The 25,210-nt window shown below is 31.0% G+C and overlaps 2 protein-coding genes and 1 long non-coding RNA gene across 3 annotated transcripts in view; 2 read left to right on the top strand and 1 right to left on the bottom strand.

The window, feature by feature from the left end:
* The first annotated feature begins 173 nt into the window (after positions 1-173).
* Det (baculoviral IAP repeat containing deterin) lies at positions 174-850 on the top strand. The gene is made up of 2 exons (XM_076408384.1): positions 174-362; positions 422-850. The coding sequence occupies exons 1-2, from the start codon at positions 246-248 to the stop codon at positions 728-730; spliced, it is 426 nt and encodes a 141-aa protein (XP_076264499.1). The 5' UTR covers positions 174-245; the 3' UTR covers positions 731-850.
* LOC143198834 (uncharacterized) lies at positions 753-1,599 on the bottom strand. Its single transcript, XM_076408383.1, has 3 exons — positions 1,442-1,599; positions 1,137-1,273; positions 753-1,083 (listed from the first exon to the last, which is right to left on the bottom strand). The coding sequence occupies exons 1-3, from the start codon at positions 1,503-1,505 to the stop codon at positions 799-801; spliced, it is 486 nt and encodes a 161-aa protein (XP_076264498.1). The 5' UTR covers positions 1,506-1,599; the 3' UTR covers positions 753-798.
* A 681-nt stretch (positions 1,600-2,280) lies between these two features.
* Positions 2,281-25,210, top strand: part of LOC143198836 (uncharacterized) — a 51,832-nt gene continuing 28,902 nt past the window's right edge. Inside the window, exons 1-3 of the long non-coding RNA XR_013006305.1 lie at positions 2,281-2,423; positions 4,474-4,586; positions 4,647-4,778. This is a non-coding gene — a long non-coding RNA (uncharacterized LOC143198836). The remainder of the gene's footprint in view (positions 2,424-4,473; positions 4,587-4,646; positions 4,779-25,210) is intronic.

The following is a 25,210-nucleotide window of genomic DNA, read 5'->3' as shown; positions in this document are numbered from 1 at the left end:
GAGCGTGAAAGCCTATGATGTAAGCTTAATGGCTTAATATATTTGAAAATGGCGCGTTGTCATAGAAACTTGTTTATTTTGTTTGATGTAAATTTTATATAAAAAAAACATTGTATATGTCAGGCAACCAAATATACAATACCGAATGCTCATATCAAAGGATAGTTTGACAGTTAGTAAAAAGCCGTTGGTCTTCATCAAACTTTTAAAATTTGATGTTTTTAGGTTAGTTCATTATTGTTTTTATGATGAGTGCCAAAACTAAATCAGATTCAATTAACAATTATTTTTACCAGGAAGAAAGAAGGGCAACATACAAAAAATGGATTTTTAATGATAATGCGCTATGTAGTGCTGATAAGGTAAAACGTTTAAACTGTTAATTTGATAATTAACGCGAATTAGTCTTTGTATTTTATAGATGGCAGAAGCAGGATTTATATTTACTGGCTCTTTACGTGAACCTGATGCTGTGGCATGTTTCTTTTGTCATAAACATTTAGATGGATGGGAAGCCACTGATGATCCATGGAAAGAACATCTGAATCATTCAAAACATTGTGAATTCGCCAAAATGCAAACAGCACAGGAAAACTGGACTTTAGAACAGTGGTTTGATTTACAATATAAATATGATGAAAATGCTATTCGAAAACAATGTGAAGATGCAAAAGAGGATATTAAAAAATATTTTAACAAATTAAGAAAATCTTATAGCAGTGCGCTTTAAAATAAACTATAATTTTCATATATAATTTGTAGAATTTTGATTTATTAAAATTATGGTATATAATTATATTATTGTATTATTTTTAAGATGAAATGTATAATTAAAGTTGTTAACAAAGAAGCTTGAATTGTGTTCGTTCCTCCAGTTACTTGTGTTCCAGGTACGTATATGGTTGATTTGTCCCCTAAACTACTTCTACTGGTAGATGATGATCCCTTTCCACTTCCATTGTTACACAAGTCTGTTTTGCATGATCTTATGTAAGTTCTGTAACTTTCATCTTCTGTTACACCTTCAGATTGCACTTTGTCAACACAATTTCTATTGATAGAGGCAAGTTTTCCTTTTGGATCCTAAAATATATCAATATTACTTTATTGTTAAGCAATCAATTTATTTATTATACTTTGTAATCGACTCTGGTGATGGTACAATATTTTTTGTCACAGTCTGTTATGCCGCTGGTGCCCATTGATTCTACATCATCAGCACAAGAAGTATCACTATCATCTTCTGTGCAAGAACATGTGTAACATTTTAGACCTGTGAAATTAAATATAAATTAGTAATACATATTTCCAAAGTGATAACATAACAAATTTATTCATGCAGAAATAAAACTACATTTTTAGAAATTATTAAAAGCAAAGTCTTTAATTAATGTGTATATTTTTAAGAGTACCTGTGGCCCTAAATACTGTATATATTTACCTTCCGAGCCAGTAAAAAGAAAAGCCAATAAACAAAAACACACCAAATATATTGAAAAATCCATGATTATTTGCGTTTGGTTATATTGTTCTCTAATAATATTGAACGAATATATTTGTGATATTATAACTGTATCAATATTATCTAAAAGATTATTGTTTCTAGAAACAGATAGCTATATCTTTGGAAATTTTGTGATATAAAATCTTTAAGAAATATTGCGCTTTGTAATAACTTGAATTATCGGTACTAATATATATATATATATATATATATATATATATATATATATATATATATATATATATATATATATTATATAAAGCAACCTAAGTACATACTGTTCATTTATTTAAAAAAAATGGTTTATGCGCAAGACTAAATATTTATTTATAACTGATACTTTGTTTAAATTCTTTGAATATTTTGATAAGAGTTTGATTATTTCTGTAAATAAATAATGGATTGCTTATGATTCAGTAATTCATAAACTAATTATTACACTTAAATTTGATTATTTTATAAATAACTAAAAATGATTACAAAAAATAAAGTAAAATAAAATAACATATTAACATTATTAAAAATATTCATGTTCTTGATACAATATGTTATAAATTTTTTTCAAGAGAAAAGAGAAATTATTTTTGAATATTTAGACTACTAAATTATTATCGAAAAAGGGCAACATTTTGAGATTCACTGGGTAGAGTTCTCCTTCTTCGACGGTTTCTGGCGCAGTCGCTGGGAGAAGTCACCTTGTCAATGACGTCATCGGTGAGGTCTACAGCCACGACATACGTTATAATACATACCAAATTTCTATGTCGCTGTTCTTTAGGCGGAACGTGTACACGTACGTCGATACTTAGAAATATGTTAAGTTGTTCGCCCAGCCATCTTGTGAAACTCTTAAAAGTATGCTTTTTTGAGGTGTGTGTGAATTTTTAAGCAAAATATTGTGAAACGGACTATTTTATGGGTGAGTTCCAGTACTTAAAAATAGCACTGTGAAGATAATTTGCTCTTCCACCCTTATCAAATGTTGTAAACCGAATTTTCCGTCGGATCCTTTGCTCCTGTCACAGCTTTCACTTGATTCGTAAATATAGAGAAATAACTAAAATTGACTAAATTAGCTCAAGAGGAAATTCGAAACTTATGAGTCGTGCACCGGATTGTCATAGTTATGTTATTTAATGCTGTGTTGTTCTGAATTTCGCTGAAAAAACTGAATCTTCCCGTAGAGGTCAACCTAGTAGTAGCTTTCAACAAGAAACGGTTTGCCTTATTAGGTGCATTTTTTATTTTAAATTATTTATGCGAATTACGGGACTTTTCATTGTATTTATCGAGAACACTCATTGTTTTACTGACAAAAAATCATCGTAAAACTGACGTTGATGTGTGTTAACTTATGTGTATTTTTAACAAGAAAAAACACAAAATCTGTGTGTACCTGTGTTAAGTGGTACAGGTATTCCTAAGATATACCAAATAATGAGTCATCCACGTCGTGCTTTCTTGCAACAGCTGTAAGGTCATTAATTTCTAATAATTGTTCTTAGATTTTCGAAAAACTGTTATAAGGTGTGTATAAAATTAAGTAACAATGATCTATTTTTTATTTTCAACTTAGATTTGCTTTTCTTTTAGTCATGCATCTTGGTTTTAGAACAACGTAAGAACTAACAGGCTTTTTCATGTAGTTCTTTTAAAATTGGGTAGCAATTGTGAGGTTAAATTTACTTTCATTATGGAATAGTCATAAACTAATTATTTTTCACAACAAATATTAAGGGGCATTAATTCAACAGTAAATTTAATATGAACTGTTTCTTATATTAATTTTATCATTGGCTTTGTTTCAACTTTGACATTTAACTCAATTTAACTTTGATATTTATGAATTTTTATTAAAAGTACTTAAGAATAAGTAACTGTCTTATAATATAAACTTCAGATATATAAGATAAAATTTATTTTTATCTTATATACTTCCTTTGAAAAATAATAGTGTTTTTCTTTTATATATACAATAACATACAATGTTTTATATTATTTAATCTATATAAATCTGGGGAAACCAGTAAAACCTTATTTCTTGAAATGTTAGATTATTAGCATAGATTTAGAAATGATAATTATTACTTGAAAATATTTATTTTTATATATATCTTTTTATATTTATAAATACATATTTTCACTTATAGCATACATATTAACAGTTTTCTATTTTATCAGAAAATGGTAATATTTTTAGTTAATAGTACTATATACTACTACTATATGTACTATAAGTATAGATATAAAAAGGGCCTTTGTAAATGTCTATTAAAAACATTTTTATATCGAGGATATAATGAACTATATATTAGCATCTACAAATTATGATGTAAACATTTGATAAACTGATAATATTAATACTTATTGAGAAATTAAACTCACATAATAATAGTGAATATTCAACAGGTGTTTTTCTTTAGGATCATTGTAGGAACTGTATATATATTTTTAGAGCACTAGAGTCTGGTTGGCGACCTATTTTAAAAGTGTATGTAAAATATTTTACTGGGACAGCTTTACTTTTAAAAATGATGTCCTGAATATAATATATAAATAATGTGGTGATAAGATAGTGGTATAACCAACTGTAATCACAAAATTGTTGTTATATCTTTATGGTGAAGGTGCCGGTGTAATATTATTGTTCGATTAAGTCAGGATTATTAGATTGTAAAACAATCAGTGTTCGATTAGTTACGGAGAAATAGAAAGCATGTGATGATTTCGGGAATTGAAATTAATCAAAATAAGCCGATCTCCTTTATAATTGAAACCAATTCGTGTCATTTACATTTCCATATTCAAACAGGTTTTTTTCATCTTTATTTTTTAAAGAGAAATATGGCTTTATTGTTGTTATTGTTTAATGGGTTGCCATCACTTGTTGTCTTAAATGTCTGAAGTGAATACAGAATTATTTGTAGTATTATAAATCTGATTTCTTTTTAATACATGTTTTGTTGTAGCTAATGTAAAGTATTGGGCGCGACCGCTTTTTTAACGTCTGTCTTGGCAAAGTCGACTAGTCATGTCGACAGCCATGCGTTCCACCCTTCAAACAGTTCCTGAGAGTTTAGAGGTAACATACCTCCATTATCTCAATATAATCAGTAATTGATTTGTGTTTTGTTGCTATTAGGTTACTAAAACTACCACGGTGACACAGGACGTTCCAGCCACATCGTCAACAAAAACTCCAGCGAAAACATCAGCAGATGCTGTTGCCACTAAAAGTTCTCGATCATATCATGCACCAAGTTCAACAAATCGGGTAAGTGTTGGTCCCTTTACATAATTTACTACATGAATACGTTTAGTTTATTCTCTAATACTTGCTAATTACCAAAATTTAAATAAATATGAATGAAGCACTACGGGAATAGTTGATATTTCTATATACTTTCAACTTTTTTAATTAGAAGTTTTGTCCCAACATTTTCACTTTCTAGTGGTTCGAATTGCCATAAATTAATTCCAATTGCCAAAACTAAAAGTAATATATTGGTAATTAGTAATTTTGTGTAGAAGAAACCAAATGTATTGCTATATACTAAGTGACCAAATTTAACAGAAATAATTTTTTGTATATTATTATAAAACAATAACAGGTCAATTGAAAAGTCCCTGGCGTATCACAGTAAAACACATAATTTTGGCAAAATTAGTTTCTTTTATTCAAAATAATTCCCTTCAAGGGTGATACACTGATTATAGCGACCCTCCAACTTTTCGATACCATTTTTGTGGTACGATTTGCCCTTTGCTTCAAAATAGGCTTCAGTTTCGGCGATCACCTCTTCATTCGATGAAAATTTCTTCCCAGCGAAGATTCTTTTGAGATCTGAGAACAGGAAATAGCCGCTGGGGGCCAGATCTAGAGAATACGGTGGATGAGGAAGCAATTCGGAGCCCAGCTCATGGATTTTTGCCATCGTTTTCACTGACTTGTGACACGGTGCAGCACTTTCTTGTTCTTCAAATGCAGCCGTTTTTCGGTGATTTCGGCCTTCAAACGGTCCGATAACGCTATGTAATAGTCGCTGTTGATGGTCCTTCCTTTTTCAAGGTAGTCAATGAAAATTATTCCATGCGCATCCCAAAATACAGACGCCATAACCTTGCCGGCCGACTATTACGTTTTCCCATGCTTTGATGCGGGTTCATCGTGTGCAGTCCACTCGGATGACCGCCGATTGGACTTCGGAGTGAAATGATGGAGCCATGTTTCATTCATTGTCACATATCGATGGAAAAACTCGGATTTATTATGTTTGATCATCTTCAAACACTGCTCCGAATCGTCAATTCGTCGTTGTTTTTTTGCCAAAAGTGAGCTCGCGCGGCACGCACTTTGCACAGAGCTTTCTCATACCCAAATATTCGTGAATGATATGATGTACACGTTCAGTTGATATCTTTAGAGTGTCTGCTGTTACATTCAATTTCAATTTACTGTAATTCAAAATTATTTTGTGGATTTTTAAATGTTTTCGTCGGTAACAACCTTTTTTGGGCGTCGACTGCGTTCACCGTCTTCGGTGCTCATTTCACCACGTCTAAACTTAACATACCAATACTTGATGGTTGATTTTCCTGGGGCAGTATCCGGAAACTCATCATCAAGTCAAGTTTTTGCTTCTATATTTTTTCCCTTCAAAAAGCAATATTTTATTAATACGCGAAATTCCTTTTTATCCATTTTTTCACAATAGCAAAAGTTCCTTCCCTCAAAATGCTATAATTCACAAACTAATGATCCGACAGCTGTCAAATTTATACACGCATCTTTTGAGGGTTAGGGCTAACTAAAATCATATGGATATAATTCTAGTAGCGCCATCTATGTGTCAGGTCGGGGACTTGTCAATTGACCTGTTATATTTAATAATTTGTTTGTTAGGTCCATTTTAATTTTTCTGATTTTAAACTTAAACTGTTTGTGTTTTTAAACAATATTGTTATTAATATTAATTCATTTTTAATAATATTGAATGTGTCATTTCTGAAATTATTTTGTATTTTTTAATCCAAAATATAAGTTACTTAGTATATACATTAAGATTACTTAATAAAGGTCAAACAAAATGCTTTAAAATAATGGTGTTTTGGTGCGGGGGCATTTCTGTTGTCTTGGCCATTGTTATCTGGACTATAATGGTGTGTTAGTAGTTACGTTGTAAAATACCTCGTGTTTTTTTAGTATTAATAGAAAAACCGCTTCGAATCTAAAAATATCTGATTTCTACCTTAAAAATAGATTTTCTGCTTTATTTTATTAATTTGTTAGCATTAAATATTTTTGGCTATTTTTAGCTGAAATTTATTTGAAATATTTATTGGGACAAATCAAGGTAAGTAAGGAAATATTCGTGGACGCACCTGTTGCTGAATAACATATTGCGTCCTTTTGTGGTATTTAAAGGTATAATTTATTTCTTTTATTTCTGAAGTGGAAACGTTTTATATGGCAGCGAAGTAATGCCATGTTTTTGAGCAAATTACTTGTAATCTTGTGTATTCAAAAGAAACACGACAACCCTGAATTCTTTTGGATTTATTTTAGGAGATATTGTCACATACGCGAACGCGGTATTAACGCGGGTTTATATTGGACCTAATATTCGGTCAAGGTGATTTTTGTTAATTTTCCCTTCTCCAGAGGTAATTCTGATACTTATTCTATTTGCTTCAGTTTTCTATCGTTGATTTTTTATTGATACAGTAAACTTACTTTGTTAACTATTAGATTAATTTCGCAAGTTGTGTTTTTTAATTCATATATTTTCTTACTCAAAAAAAAGGGAAAAGTTACTTCAGAAGGGCTGAAATTAAATTGTCTAGACTTAGGTTATTTTAAGTTCAATACCTACAATACCTTTATATATAACTCGATTTTTAATGTTATTAATAGAAATAAATTCAAACTAAACCAAAACCAGAGGGTTTTGTGAGTGACACAAGTGATGTGTAATGGGAGTCTTGCAACCACATGTGCTATATATACATTTTTTCTGCTGTTTTATGGGCTTCAATGATTGCTGAATGTTATTAGTTATTTAGCATCTCCTCTATCATATTTTTTATTCGCCCGTGCACTTAATGCATCCGGTTACTTTGATGAATAATTAATAAATTCTATTTCACCGGCCCTAATGGCAAAAAGTGGCAGAGTGCATTTCGAGGGATATCAAAGTGCTTATTTTTTGTTATTATAGTCTCTTCGATTTAATCCTAATACATATATCTATCAATACAAATCATTAAACGGTCGGTAATATTAAAAGGAGAAACTGTTTAATCATATTTGATGAACCATGGAACGTTTAAATATTCTATACATGAGGTGCATGCTGTATATTCCGGTATGGTCAAGGTCAAAAATAATTTTTACATAAATCGTGTTCATAGCGGCGTCATTACCTCTAGCTAGCGCAGATACAAAAAGTTAAGTGGATCCGTGATTGAATATTTCGTCCGGAATTAATTGATGTTTCCGAAGTTTTATATTGGACTGTTATTACCATTTTAATCTATATTAATCTGAAAATAGAGCCAATATGTGAAGAGCTGATGTGTTATTAGTTATAGTCGTGATTAGGGATGTTGATTTCGGAGAAAAATAATATAGATTCGATACTTTTATTTACAAGTATCGATACGTTTTTAAAACAACGATATTTTCCGGCATCCCTGGTAGTGATAAGTCTTCCGGATCTTTTAAATATACTCGTATTACTACGTCTGAATGAATGCTGGTTTTAAAATGTTATAATTTTAGTTATGATTGATAATATATACAAAAATATGTTTATACATATCGTATCTACAGGAACAAGATTACTTTTATAAGACAGTGTCAAGGTTATATTTATAATCGATTTTTTATTTTAGATAGATAAAATAGAAATGCATTTTATTTTTATAGGGATTTTATGGACATTGGTAACAATGGCTCGATATGGAGTAGAATAATGTTCAAATGCAATTTAGTACTTTTAGGGATATTAATGACACAACTGGTCAAGGTAACACACAAACAACTTTTTGGTTGATATCCATATTATTAGTGGTATCAAAATCATAACAGAAATTGTATTAATAAGAAAGTGACAGATATTTTCCCAATGTTTGTTAGGAAGTCAAGGTTATGTTTATAATCATTCACGTTTCCTTGCCATATCGTTCGTACTGTTTATATTATCTTGTAATTAAGTTAATGAATAAAAGATTTCTGGTGCATTTAAATATAATTATTGGAGTAATGATCCATTTTCGGGCGGACAAACGGGTCTTTATGACATTGACACGGTTTTGGAGGTTTCACTTAGAGAACATTGCAGTAACGCGAAATTACGGCTATTATTTTGTCGTATTTCTGTTATGTTTTTAGAATATTATTGTTTATTAATTCTTAGGTTGGGTTAAAACTGTTATTCTTTCTCTGGAGAGTGACGCCTCTGATCTCAGATTACACATGTGGTTGGGACAGTAAACAGATATGTGAGCGGTTATTGATAATTTAATTTTTTTTTAAATGATCTATTATATTTCGGTTTCCATATGATGTAGCTTATATTTGTTTGTTTTAATGTAATATATGCAACGTGGTCAAGCTGTCTTTTCTTTACTTTTCTTTAACATTAGTATTTCTAGGGTGGAATAGTAGACGATTTTTTAAATTGGGTAAGAATAATTAACAATATTTACAAGGTAAAATTAAGGAACTAAAACGTAATCAAATTAACTGAAATAGCTTGTTTCAAAGATATGCCACTGTTCACTATACAAAAAAAGCTTTTTTTTATTTTATAAATATTTTTTTGTAAAGAAATCTTTATGTGAATTAACAAATGGTATATTTAACCTAAAATTCCTTAGCAATACAAACTTGTTTAAGGGTGGAAACGTTATACACGGTATTTCCAATTATGCGTCCATTATGGCATGCCCACTTCACTGTCACAAATATAAAAGAAACACGATTTGAAAAGATATTTTTTCCTTTCCGTTTTTAAGTGAAAGTGGCATTTTTGTGATTTCCCTTTCATGTTAGAGCAGATAGGGTTCGAAGAGCCTGTAGCCTTATTGCATAGTGCAATAAGCAACATGAGTAACATATCGCGCAATAACATTTTCCGTGTTTTACATGAGATACATTTTGACTCATCGCTTCATTTTATAGCGTTAACTAAACAATTATTTTGCGCTTTATTACGTTTACATCTCTAGTGAGTGAGTGCACACATTCTGAGCTTATGCAATTTTATTTCTGATTATTTTTCTAAATGGATATCAACAGCGCATTTTTCAAAATAATCAAGTTCTATTTCGAGATAGATTTACGATTATGAATTCATGAGCTAATGCGATTGATTTAAGATGTATTAAAATATGTAATATTTATATGATGGGCTTAGATAAACATTTGTTGCGATAAAAATATATTTATGTGAATAAATTCGAGGTCTGTTCTGGCGTCAACTTTAATGCTTCGTAGAAAATACGGTTCATCATCATTTTCTTGTTGCATTTGAGTTGCATTATCGTTTTCAGCTCACTTGAATTTTTTTTTTTTTCTCAGCAAGAAGATACTTATACAGTTATATTAGTAGTATATAGCCCCTATTCTTTTTAGATAGGAGGTACAAAGTCGTAAACGCTACCAAATTACTTCATTAAGTCGGCAAAAACTTTGATGTTTTTTATAGGATATAATTAAATTGTGTTTTTGTTCTGAACGATGGATCGACTTGCATTTAAATTAACTATTTCATTATCTATGGATGTTTTTGAATTACCTCCATTAAGTTATTGTTACCTAGTGTCTAATTTGGGATTTTTATCGTGATGCGGCATTTATGGAACATCGCCATTATTTCTCCGGTGCGAGGGAAATGCTCTTTATTCATTACATATCCTTTTGTACGAAACAGTTTGGATTTTAGCCAAATTTTAGACTTTTAAGTCAACTGTTAATAGATCTTTTAAGGAAATAGTAAATTGCTCGTTTTAGCCAACACGTTCATTTCTAAAAGGGTTTTATGGACAATGTTGGTATCTTTGTCATGAATTCAATTAATTTTTAAAGACGGTTTTAATAAAAAACGTTGTCATATATACGACAAACTAGAACAAATACGAATACACAAGTTACTATTTACTTTTGACCAAATGTACGCACGTATTTAATTTTTATCTCAACAAGAGCTTAAAATATCATAATAGCCTTATTCGTAGATGTTTTAACCATATTCTTATCAACTATAATAAACAATAGACTAGCAAATTAAGTGATAATAGTGTATCTATTTGCTTACTGATTAACCATAAATAAGATCGTTTTTTTTGTTGCAAGAAAGTTGAATGATCTTTGAACATGAAAACAGCGTGTGGTTAAGATTGATGGCTAGAATCTCTTTGTATTGGCTAAGTATTTTTTTAAATGTATTTTTTGACATTAATTGTCGTTTCTGATATTTTTCCGTGTTCTTTGTTGTTCATTTTAATAATTCGGTAGCGGTTTCCCCAGGGTTCACTGTTTGTTTTTTACTTAATTTTCGTTTTTGGTCTGATACTCCCGCTCGTATCAGCTTAATAGGTACCGGTGTAAAAATTTTACTGCATTTCACATTACTTTCTTGACTTCGTATATAATTTTTTTAATTTTGTTTTATTATATTGAAAACAAATTCTTTATATTTCGCTGTTATAATATTGTTAGCTTCTTTAATCTGAAAATATACATCTTATCATAATATTGTTTAAAATAAATATGTATAAAATGTTTCAAATCATATGATAAAGTAGATCGCTAATATAAAGATCTACATACAGTTTATTAAAATAATCTTGACGGAGTTGCTAAATGTTGCCTTTAGAAATTTACTTACTGTCGTCTTGGTAGCCTACAGAGTTAGTCATAACAGGTTGTAAACAAAATTGTATGTAACTAATATTTTACATCATTACTGAGGTGGTTTTTGATCCCATGTATTCTAATAGATCCAAGAGAATACCAAATATGTTGGTTAAGTAGTCTTAAGCTACTTTGAACACTTAAATAAGTCCCTTTTTAAAGGGCAGTCAATTTCCTACTATTCTTGATTGATTTTGCCATTAAAATCTTCTTGTAGTCTAGTCACTTTTACTTTCATAATGTTAACATTCCATTTGAACGCATTTATGGTTTATTCTCTAGTCGGTATCTTTACAAAACGTAGAAAAATGCGATACGTACTTTTCTTTTTGTCCTGTGTACAGAAAATTATAATTTTCATCGTCAATATTTTTCATCGATTTGTGATACAGTCACAATTACGTATCTTGAGGACCTAATCTTACAACAAATGTTTCTTTATATTATGTATTATTTAATAAGATATGTGTCTTCTAAAAATATGTCTCCTCCCATACACACTAATCATGAATTTATCTAAAAATGTACCTTGTTATCAATAAACGAAATTTTAGGAATAATCCCTTTCGTACGCATAATTTTAATGTTTTGGTATGCCGAGCATTTCCAGGAGGAAAATAAGTTGAGGAGAATGGAATTTGCCGGGAGTTTTTTTAATAAATTCGACCTCCACTCTTCCATTTCTGAAATTTCATGTGAATTACTTCAGGTGGCAGCACCGCTAATTACTTCTACTTCACCAGTTGTTGTACTGTAGACTTGTTATTGCTGGCCGAAACGTTTTAATTGCTCTTAGCTGCTTTTTAAGATACTTCCAAAGTTATTATTAAGCTTAGCCTTACTCGCCTGGCTTTTGTTAATATATAATTTTGATATTTTTTTTGCCCGAAACGGGATAAGTTAACGTGTACTGCTAATTAACCGTGTTTATTAAAATTGTACGAAGTAAAAGTGATTACGTGGCTGTTTCCGTTATTTTAGGAAGGAACCGTGGTCCCAGACATAGCAGGATTAACGAAAATTGAGTTAAATATCTAATGACGTACGTTTAAGGTTTATATATTGAATTAACAGCATTGAATAAACTCATGGAGGAAATTACATATCAAAGTAGATACAAAACGAGTCGTATTTTTAGTAGAAAGTTAATAATTGATTTAATTCTCGAGCAAATACGGAATATAATACATTTAAATATTTATAATCCTTGAGAAATAATGTTTGATAATATTTTCTGTTTAAATACATGCACATTACATGAAACAAAACATTGTAATATGTTCTTGACTGTAACTATGAGTTAAACATAGCTTCCAAATAGTTGAATTTCTAGTTGCTTCCATGTAATTATTTTGGAGCCGATGTTCTATGCTCTGCTATTAATTTTATTCATGAATCATTTTATCGACAACAGTAGTCTTTCAGTAACGGGTATGAGTTTCTATAATTTTTTTTACTACAAATGACCTCCCAATGTCATCTAATCCTGTCATTGGCAGAATCATCTGCATTATTTCAATTAGCAGTAGTCTATCTGTATTACCAAAATTCCTGAAAGAGAAAGAAAGTCGGCATGAGGTCATGAGCATTGACCCAGGCTGGGTAAGATCGGATGTCTTCTGGGATGGTTTCTGAAGTTGGTGACTCGCCACTGGATAGATTGATGAGTGTCGTTTTCAGCCCACGTTAAGATGTAGTTCAACTGAAGACGTGGCTAAAATAATAAATAAAATCAGATAGAATATTCACATTTATATAAAATTGACCGCCCCGCGACAGAACTTTAGCACATTACACTTTTTTTACAACTTTTAATCGAAATAAATTCGGAGCTTTCGGATTCTACGATTAAAGACGGTTTATCCAAGGTAATCACGTAAACATTACGACGAGACAGCTATAGGTTCAGCGTAAGAATGACGCGACAAAACTATAGAACATGTACAGTTCAAGATCCTAAGTCTTTAAAATATCCGTTTACTCTTCATTATGCATCGCGGAAAAAAACTTTTATTGAAAATTGTTACACGTGCTGTGTACTCAAAAGGTAAACAATTTAACCACGTCGGACAGCTATAAAATGCTATCCAATACGAGTGGAAAAAGTTTGATCAAGATTAACTTAAAAACCAATATGAAGTGCTGCCGAAGAAACTGATTGATGTCATCAAAACTAGAGGAGGATGTACGCATTACTAAAATAAAAATTAAAGATATTGTTCAGTTCTTTTAGTTTTTTAGCTAACTGTGCTACAGTTTTGTCGCGTTATTCTAGCGGTACGATTTTACACGGAAGCTATAAGTAAACAATAATTGCTAATGTTTACATGAATAACTGTCTTAAATCTTATAATCTAACAGCCACGAATTGATTTTTATTAAGAGTTGTAATGAGGAATCTCTGGTGCGCTAAAGTTTTGGTCGCGGAGTGTATTTGTTGGCAGTTTAAATGAATTGTAAAGTTTTTTATGCAAATAAGGTGTCATTGTACAGTCAAATGATTGATTTAAATACATGTACCTACGATCAAGAAATACAACTAATCTATTTAATTTTTGTTATCCGAGCAAGTAACAGGTCAATTGAAAAGTCCCCGGCCTACCATAGTAAGACACATTTTTTTAACAAAATTAGTTTTTTTTAATCAACATAATTCTCTTCAAGGGTGATACGCTGATTATAGCGACCCTCCAACTTTTCGATACCATTTTTGTAGTACGATTTGCCCTTTGCTTCAAAATAGGCCTCGGTTTCGTCGATCACCTCTTCATCCGTCGAAAATTTCTTCCCAGCGAACATTTGAGATCTGAGAACAGGAAATAGTCGCTGGGGGCCAGATTTGAATACGGTGGAGGAGGAAGCAATTCGAAGCCCAACTCATGGATTTTTGCCATCGTTTTCACTGACTTGTGACACGGTGCATTGTCTTGGTGAAGCAGGACTTTCTTTTTCTTCAAATGCGCCCGTTTTTCGGAGATTTCGTCTTTCAAACGGTCCAATAACGCTATGTAATACTCGCTGTTGATGATCCTTCCTTTTCAAGGTAGTCAATGAAAATTATTCCATGCGCATTCCAAAATACAGACGCCGTAACCTTGCCAGCCGACTGTTGCTTTTTCTCACGCTTTGGAGCGGGTTCATCGTGTGCAGTCCACTCGGATAACTGTTGATTGGGCTTCGGAGTGAAATGATGGAGCCATGTTTCATTCATTGTCACATATCGACGCAAAAACTCGGCTTTATTACACTTGATCATCTTCAAACAGTGCTCCGAATCATCAACTCGTCGTTTTTGGTCAAACGAGAGTGAATGATATGATGTACACGTTCAGTTGATATTTTTAGAGTGTCTGCTATTTCATTCAGTTTCAATTTACGGTCATTCAAAATCATTTTGTGGGTTTTTTTCAACGTCTTCGGTGCTCATTTTACCACGTCTAAATTTAGCATACCAATCCTTCATCGTTGATTTTCGCGGGGCATTGTCCGTTCTTGCTTCAACTGTATTTTTCCCCTTCAAAAAGTAATATTTTTTCAACACGCGAAATTCCGTTTATCCATTTTTTTCACAATAACCAAAGTTGCTTCGCTCAAAATGCTATAATTCACAAACTAATGATCCAACAGCTGTCAAATTTATACACGCATCTTTTGAGGGTTAGGGCTAACTAAAAAAACATGGATTGAATTCGAGTGGCGTCATCTATGTGTCAGACCGGGGACTTTTCAATTGACCTGTTGCAATCAAGAAATATCACGTCTATCTAGTTTTCTGTATTTCTTTGTTATCCGAACATATATAAAATTATCTGTGTTGGTCCTATTATTATTATTTATACTCTCTTATCATTATCCGCTTGTATAAGTTGCATTGTTATATTTTACGAAAATTGATTTAAATTATTTATGAGCGTCGTGCTCTACTTCTCTCCTGTACAAGCTACGTTTCGAAATATAGAATTACATCCATGCTCCGTCCAGTCTGCCGCCCGACAACGTTATTAGTAATTTCTTCAGAAATAACTCGCTCTTTGTTATCCCGCTTCGTTTATTAGCGATTCCTCAGAAATAATCACTTTTTGTTTATGTGTCTTATAAAGGTCATGTGATTATAATGTTAACGCAGGTTACATCATTGTTCTTTGTCCCATTTGTTGATTTTGACGTAGATAGGAAACTACGTTCCGAAATAGTAAAAACAAAACATCACCTTTTATTATTTAGGGCGTCCTATTTTTTCCCAACAAGCAAACTTTAAATAGTCAAAAAGTAGATAACAACGATTTTAAGAAAAACCGCTAAGAACACGGCAATTTTATCAGATGAAACTATTTATTTTGGACTTACGTAATTTACGTCAGGTATTGCTAAATACTTTTAACATTGTATTTTCTGCGTTCTGTTTTTGTTGTATACGATCGACATTGAAAAACATGTAGAGAAATTGACTTATTTGTGTATCTGTAGAACTGGAATAGAATCTATAAAATATTTGTTGTCTATAATAAAAAGACAAAGTAAAATCGTTGATTAACTTTAATTAAGTATGATTTCCTGGTTCTGCAGAAGTATTGGTTTTCATTCTAGAATAACTTTATTGATCATTGTAATTTTGGTCAGTTTATTATTACTTTTAATTTAAATTATCCAGTTTTGTATGACATTAATCCATTTGTATTTAAAAGCACATGGTACACATATCTCAACAAGTTATTCACTATCTAATATTTATCACTCAAGTCCAGATCTAAGATTTCAGATTAAGTGGTACACTTTGTATAGTTTTAAAATTTTGCATATTTTTCAACTATTGAACTGCGGGTAAATCCACTGTACTTCGACGTTTTGTGATCTCAGATTCTTTCTTAATGTCCTTTCGCAGACAATCTTAGATCTGTGTGGATGTTCTCATTTCTAATGTACCCTGGGACGTTATCAGTACTCCGGAGTAAAGACTTTGTTTTAGTAAGTTTGGGTCATAGATTTCTGTATTTCTCATGATTGCTGACACCGCTATTTCTCACTGGTTTGCAAGATTTGCTTATGTAACTACATTTTTCTGCACCTCATACAAAGTTCTGCTCGTTTCTTTTCAACATACTCTTTCCACTTGAGCTTGGCATCCAGTGTCATGCCCTAGCTTTTAGTTATGTTTCGAAATTACTCTAAAACCTATTATGACTGACAAGAAGTTTATTTTTAACCGACTTCGAAAAAGGAGGAGGTCCTATATTCTTTTTTTAATGTATGTTCGCCGATTTCTCCTTCAATTGAGGGCAGATTTTTAAAATTCTTTTTTTAGTCAAAAGAGGACACTTTAGAACATCCCCTCTCATGAGAACTAAGTCAGGATCTTTTGGGGGAAGGGGGGAGGGAAACGCTCAAATTTCACAGGTACGTACAAAGTTTTTCACATATTTTCTAAAATAATCAGATATTTGGGTATAATGTTATTGTTGAGCTGATGTGACGGAAAATTGAAAGTCGTTCAGTGCAAAAGCCATTCAGTTTGCGTTTTTTTCAGCAGTAATTATAGCATATAATTGTAGAAATATTGTAGACTATTGCTTCTATGGTGTAATGTTTAAAGCGTTTAGCTCCCAAGCAGAGATCGCGGGTTCGATTCCCGGCGGGGACGAGAATTTTTTGGCGTTTAGTTAGAACATTTGTTAAATCACCTGGGCTAGTAGGGGGCCCCGGGGCTTGAAACGTTCCTTACTTTCAATCATTGTTTCTTTACTCCTAGCCATGCTGCGCCTTTACTTGGCCTACCCATTGTAATATTAAATAAAATAACTGCGTAATTTATTGAGTAAATATCTAACACTAATATTTTTAACAAAAAAACTGAACTGATTTCAAAATATAAATAAGGAATTCACTATAATATAAAAATAATCAAACTTCTAACAAGAAAAAAAACATTTTAAAACAATATATGTACATAATAATCGTTGTAATAACTAAATAAAAATAAACGAAAGCCTTATTTAACCGATCTACTACACGTATTTTATATTCTACTATATACACACAATTTAGCTTAATACTTACCTAAACCTATTCATCTATTTACGATATTAACTACTACCAACTGATTACTTTGAAATCGATGCCGAGCCCAAAAAATACAAAAATAATAATATAGCTTTGTGACATAAGCAAAAAATTAAATTATCAACAAAACAAATCTAAATTAATATTACTGTTTGGTTCAAAGTAGTCAGTTGGTAATAAAATAATATTGCGAATAAATAAATAGGTTTAGGTATATATTAAGCTAAATTGTGTGTATATAGTAGAGTATAAAATACGTGTAGTAGATCGGTTAAATAAGTTTTTTGTTTATTTTTATTTAGTTATTACAACGATTATTATGTACATATTTTATTTTAAAATGTTTTTTTTGTGTTAAAGACCTAAGTTTGATTATTTTTTAATTTTTAGCAAGTTCCTTATTTATTTTTTGAAGTCGGTTCAATTTTTTTGTTGAAGATATTTTATTTGTACATGAAATCAACATCTGTATTCTTTAACCAATGATAATTGTACTAGGTTTGTTAAGTAATTGATTTTATAATCTTCACTTTTACAATAACGGTCATAATTGCGTAGTTTTTATTAATAACTGTTACAAAAAATAATAGTTGTTTGTGTTTAGTTAATTAGGCAATGTTTCAAGAAAGCCTATGAATTTAAACATTTTTTATGCGGAAATAGAAATGCGTACATATACTATTACAGTATGAGGGCAATCAGTTAACAATTAAAAGATATTGAAGTAATCCTTACATCACTTTAATGTTCCGAAAAACAACACCAACAGGCAATAAATCAAGTGAATTTGACGGTTTATTAATTGTTAATAAATTAAGTACCATAGAGTAAATACAAATAACATTACTTTTTACACATAATAATTATGTGACTATTTTTTCTATTTCTATAACATATTTGACTTATAATGTAAGTATTTAAATTCCACTCAGTTCTTGAATAACTGTTCATTTCATTGGAATCCAAACTTTCTTGGATTTTGGATATCGTCCAGTGCTGTTTAACATAATGCTGTGATATTTTGCATTTTATTCTCTAAAATGTGGTGTGTCGTTAATTCCTTGCCTGTTTTTTTTTTGCTAAAGAAAACATATTTACAATAGATAGTCAATATTTTTTTAGTGTTTTGGTCATTTGTTCTCCATATCTATGTTTTTCCAGATCCTACAGACACAGAGCACGATCTTGCGACCAAACCCGTTTGGCCTTGCGGGGATTTTTGAAATAAACCCATTTTTCCTCACCCGTTACCATTCGATGCAGAAATGATGATTTTTCGATGTTCTAATTGCCTGTTATTCAATTTATGTGGCACCCATATTTCACGTTTTCGGATTACCAGAAGGTTCTTTGTCTCGAACGTTGAAATCACCGTATTTGAATTGTCGTTTGACATGTTTTTATGGGATATGCTCACCACAAGTCCTTACCAGCAAACGGTGACCTTAAGCTTCTTTCTTTCATTTGACGAAGCAAGAAAATTAATGCATACCTCAGATGTACGTTTCCAGACACAAAAACTCGACATTCTGGACTCTATAACACTGTTATTTTTTGGTGGAATATAACTTGTGTAGTGTTGATGTTAATTTCAATAGAATAAAATTACATATGCATCAAATCATATCATAACATTGCATACTTATAGTTAGTGAAATCTGTTAGCAAAACCGGAAAGTAATTATCGACATACCCCGTATATTTTGGATATTGAATTAGGTTACTTATTATTATTTAAAAAAATAGTGTTTTAAGAATATTCATAAATGAAGACTTTTTTCTATAGGCAAAAACAAATTGTGTGAAAATAAATTGAAATATATTATACTTTATACAAAAAAAAATAGTAGCTAATTTTGTAGATGATGTGAAACATGATGACGTGCGTAATTCGTATTTTTTTCGAAATATGCGGTAAACTAATACGAAAGACAATAAATCAAGCGGAATTGGCAATTTTACTCAATCGGTTTAGTTCAGTTTATTGCGATATCCAGTACTATTTCTCGTTTTCGATCTACATTGTTTAACCTATACACCCGTATTGCAACTAACTTTTGTCGACGACATATTCTCACGACTATATCGTGCATGATGATACAACTTTAATTTTTTTCGGGAAGAAGCGTCAGGTAGACTATTTTTTTCCTATTTTAAGAATTGCTACTAGCTCGTGTGAAAATATACAAACGTTAGTAAGCGATTTTGTTATCTTTTGACGCTATTCCAAACCATGTGATGTAATCTGAATGCATATACTGTGTCATCATGGTTATAAAAGATTTTTTATTGTTATTTTGAAATGACCAAGATTAATTTTTCCGTGCCTTAAGTACATGTTAATACGGACTAACAAAGGATTTAAATAAAACAGCCGGAATACGAGCAAAGACACACCAGTATGATTCTTCAGCATAGCAACGTTCGATCAGATCAGCAAAACCGATGAAAACATTCTTGGAAGCATTAAAATTTGAAACGCTACACTGCCCACCGTATTCCCACACTTGGCTCCTTTTGATTACTACTTGTTCCGACATCTAACTAGTGACTTTTCTAAGCAGCACTCCACTTCTTATGAAGATACCAAAAATATGTGTCGATTTGTGCTTAATCTCAAAAGATATGTCGTTCTTTCGAGAAAATAAGAATAAAAAGCAGCTATGGATGGACATTACTTTGAATAAAATACACTAAAACTTTCACAGCAAAACTTGAAATTTAAAAAATCTTTTAAAACTAATTTATAGACCTAACATTACATTTTTACTCCTTATGTGAGTGATGATGTAGGTTGTATTTTTTTATTTTTCTCTGATATCACGAAGCTCCTATGTTTTATTGTTTAAACTATATAAGAACAGGATATAAAGAAGATATTTTAAGAAGATTTGAATTTAAGAAGAGCTCCTAATTTTGCCTCTTGTCATTTTTTTAAACTAAGCTCATTGATTAAGAAAAAAATGTGCCATTTATATTTCCATTGTTTGATTATGTTATCCAAATGTTAGATTAAAAGTAGTTCTAGTAAATAATGATAATAATAAGAAACTTTTTTTTAATATTATATTTCTTTATAGTCAAGTACATAATCTATTTTGACGGTATTAAGTTAAGGGTTAAAATTCATTTATAAAAAATCGAATTAAAATTTCTTTGTTTAGCCAGGTTATCAGTTATAAGCCTTATAATGCGCTTTAATGGTTATTTGCAATTACTTAGGAAGTAATAACTAAACTACCGATGCAATAATTATACGAACAAGGAGGCTTAGGATTAAGTATCAAGTTTGTTCATAATCACACCACAATGCCGTTACCACTGACAGACTTTTGTTTATTTTGAAAATTAATTGGATTAGAATTTTTTTGTATGTCAAAGCCAAACTGAACTAAAACTCAGAGTTAATGCGGCAACATTGCAATAGTTCAACGTCACAAATATCCATGATGCATTACTAAAAAAACTTTGAATTGACTATAGGTTAGTTTCTGATTATGATAACGTAAAATTATTTTACATTGTTACCGCATCGAATATAATATGTTAAATATTATGTATTATTGTATGTATTGATTTCAGTAAGTTTACTTTATCAGTATTTCAAGATTGTGTATTCTTCAAACAATGTCTATTTTTGTTTGAACATTTATACGATGATTCTTTATATTTTCTGTCCAAAATCACTTTCAGATCAGATGAATTTGCATTAACATATCATAATAGGCTGAAAAAATAAACAGTTGAAAATATTTTTTTCATCATTATCACTAAGTGGTCATGTTTTGAATCGTTTTTTTTAAGGATGATAAATATCATGACCGCAAATATGAATGCAAATTTGAAAAATTACCATATAATCACCATTATTTTTACCAAACATTCATCTGTATTACGTTATATATTTTGAGTTAATGGAGGAGAAAGTTCCGATTCTTTTCTCAAGGAGTAGGCATCGCATCGCTCTGCATGCCATATGTTGATGTAAACTCAGTTACGTTACAGGAAAAATACCCATTTTACTTAATTAAGATACTAATTTGAAAGTAGATGTATATTAATATACAATCAAGTTGAAATGAGAGTGAATCTCAATATTGTTACTTAATAGTAAAAGCGATGAACTTTAAATGTCAGATATTATTAAAAACATGATATGAAAAATAATTAAGATGTTTATGCTGAAATGATGCTGCGAAAATATAATATTATAGTAAAATAAGACGGTATTAGCAAGTTAACTTTTATTTATTAGCGATTTTGAATGAGTATTACATACTTTTTAGGTGTATTTGGTGTTTACGAGGTTTGTCTATGAGGTTTGGTTCCATCCATCCATAACTGTCTTCAGAACGTTTTGTTATTTGAGCACAACTTGGGCCGGGTATGGTATTTGGGATTAATCTACAAAGTAACCAAATTGCCACCACGCAATTACTGCTGGAAGCATATCTTTTTGAAAGAACATTTAGACTTTCGCATGAAGGGGCATTCTCAACACTTAAACCTATTTCGGCTGGAGTCCCACAAGGTGTCTTGGGACCGGGCCATTTATATATCTGCTGATACCCCAACAACAAAAGAAATAATACTTAGGACATTTGCTGACGACACAGTTATAATGGCAGATAATGTATCTCTCTAAGGCTATGGAGAATGTACCAGTAGCGGTCAACGATGATCTACAAATGGACTAGAGACTGGAAAATACAGCTAAATAGCTCCAAATCTGTCCATGTTAACTTTGCGTTGCGGTGAATTGACGAAAGCTTTATTATATCACTTGATGAATGCCCGATTACTCAAGCAGAATGAGCTAAATACCTCGGAATATATCTCGATGGTAGGTTAAACTGGAAACAACATGTCAGACAATAAACAGAGCAGATTGAACTCGAAAATCAAGCAACTGTATTGGTTAGTCGGAAGATATTCTCAACTTGACCTAAAAGCAAAGAGATTAGTTTATCAGTCAATCATAGGGCCTATTTGGACCTATGGAGTATAAATATGGGGCTAAACTAAAATATCAAACCAACTAGTAATCCAACACACCCAAAACAAAGGTCTACGATTCACTACCAATGCTTATCGCTACGTAACCAACGAACAGCTGCACCATGACCTCGGAATCAAATGGATATACGAAGTGATCCAAGGTTTTGAGCTAAAACATGAAATAAGGTTGCTAAATCAGAGCAACATGGAAGCAATACAGCTACTGTATATCACGCAGGAAATGAGAAGATTGAAGCGGACCAAACCACACGAACTAGTTTAGTGTATAAGTGTATTTTTTACTTTAGCTTAACTAGATTAGCTTTATTTTAATGCCTTGTATATTATTGCAAATACAACAGTATAGTAGTAATAAATTAATTTATAAATTCAGATCGTACTAAGTATATCGAATGTAAGATGTAATTAATTAAAAACAAATTGCGCACAACTTGAGCTGAAAAACCGTTGCGAAGATTGGTTCAAGCCCATGAAAAAATCTATTGATAATAATGTACAACACTTCAAAATGCGAACAAGAAACAATAAAGCCACTTTTGTTAATAAATTACTATTTTGTCTTATTAGTAGGAGATTAGGGAACTACTGTTAGTTTAGTTCCTTAATAACTTAATCATCATTCATCGTTTATAAAATATAATGATGACGATGATAATGATTTAAGTAAAATAAGTTGTAATAATTCGTTTCAAATGCTTGTGAATGAAGACGAGACAAGAAATGTAGTGGATGTAAGTGGACAGTCAGAATTGAAAACTTAAATTGAATTATATCCTTATGTGACTTATCTTGATTGATCAAACCAAGCACTTAGCGAAGGTTATTTTTTATGTAAAAATGAGAGTAAATTGTAAAGCCGTGTACATCGAAATCTGTAAATGGTCGTATTTCATCCGCTGTATTTACCAGATTGATTGAGGATGAATAGTGATTAACAATTTTTTGAGCACAGATTTTTTTTTACAATAAATGTACAATTTTACTTTATTTGCCTATCCCCAACTCTTGTAAATTGTCAAACTGGCCCTGATAGTATTGCTATTTCATACTTTTTTTCGATATAGTTTGAGCTTGTTTTACCATTTTATAAACTGAACAGGATGAGAATGTATTGTGGTAAATTTGAACTGAATTTACATAAACTTCCGACCATTCTTACATGTCTAATGAATTATTCCTTATTCATATTGAGCTCATGTCTTCGATATAAAAAATTAATATGGATTTTAAATTAAATAAGCCGTTAGTTGTAGTTTTTCGACGTGTTTTAAAGTATCTTCAGATCACAGAAGAACAATTAACAGACAGACATAAGGACATCGACTTTGCTATTTGAACAGTTCACTAATTACTGTTTATTTAATCCAGATATTTTAAACACTATTAACACTACACGCGCTGTCCGATATCACTATCGATTGAAATAAGCAATAAGTATATTAACTGATAAAGCACAATCAACTATCCACTACGCCTTGAAACCGTCTGAATGTTGCTACAGAAATAATCTTCTGCTTTGCTGATATCCGTAATATACTGGTAAAAACCAATTTGTTGGCAAACATTAGTGAACCATCGCTACAATTATGACAAAATGTTAAGTGTTATCAAACTTGTATATGTGTACTTGTGTATGTGTTCTGGTAAACAATCCATTTTTCGTAGTTAAAATATTGTCGCGGAACTAATTATTTTATTTTGCAATTGGCTGGTTCGAAGCAAAGCAAAAACAACAAAAATCGATTTAATCTTGTGAAATTAAATGCGTGAAATGCGTTGTTCATAGATAAAGTGTATTGTGTTAACATTGTTGTTATATTTATGGTATTTGAATTTTAGAATAGGAAAATGAGAGGTCTTTTGATGCTCTCCTTTGTCCTTTAGTGATGTTGACTTGCTGACTGCTGATGTTGAACTTATGTTTTAAATCATTAATACATTAGACTTCCTTACAAGATCAAGTAACTACTTTCTTCATCGTTATACTACACTTAGCACATGTGTATAACATAGCAATCTATAGGAATCTTATCTAAAATTGGGTTTGAGTCTTTAATTTTTCATTGCCGAACTTTTTTAACAGTTTTTTTTTTATTACATTGTTTATACTATAAAACAGTGATAACTGTGAATAAATGAAGTCTAATGATTGGGGTTTTAGTTGAAATATAGCTGTATTTAAGAAAATAATTACAAAAACGATACACAGTATAATATATATCCTACAAGGTTAAACATATTTTTTTTTGTTTTTTAAATTTAAAAAAATAAGAAGAAAGCGGGAAGCAACTGACTACTGTTTACATTGTTTCTAATTCTACAGTAAATTTAATTGTCTTGTAGATAAGAGATTTCTAAAGTAAACTGGCAATGGTTTTTATTTTATTATTCATGTTGAAAACGTGCTTTCACAAATATTTAAAACCTTAAACGGACAGGTAAAGCTTAAAATGTTGTGCGTGCAAGTTTATTAGCTCCTTTTTTTAAATCAATAATATAATCAATTATTGTTAAGAGAGTTTCCATCTTTATGGCAGCATATGGAGACAACTTTTGTTCAATTATGTCATCTCTCAGACAAACCAACTTCTTCAGTGCTTGGTAAATACAGCGGATAGAGTAGGGCTTTTTGTTTGAGAATTTCATTGTAGATTTTCGCAGATTTTATAAGATATGAACAACATGACAAACTTCAGGGAGTTTTTTTTCCC

This window comes from Rhynchophorus ferrugineus, unplaced genomic scaffold (genome assembly GCF_030347505.1).
Source record: "Rhynchophorus ferrugineus isolate W39M unplaced genomic scaffold, kcgeb_rfMv2 rfM6, whole genome shotgun sequence".
In the NCBI taxonomy this organism is placed as follows: Eukaryota; Metazoa; Arthropoda; class Insecta; order Coleoptera; family Curculionidae; genus Rhynchophorus; species Rhynchophorus ferrugineus.
This window is presented reverse-complemented; position numbering and strand designations above follow the sequence as displayed.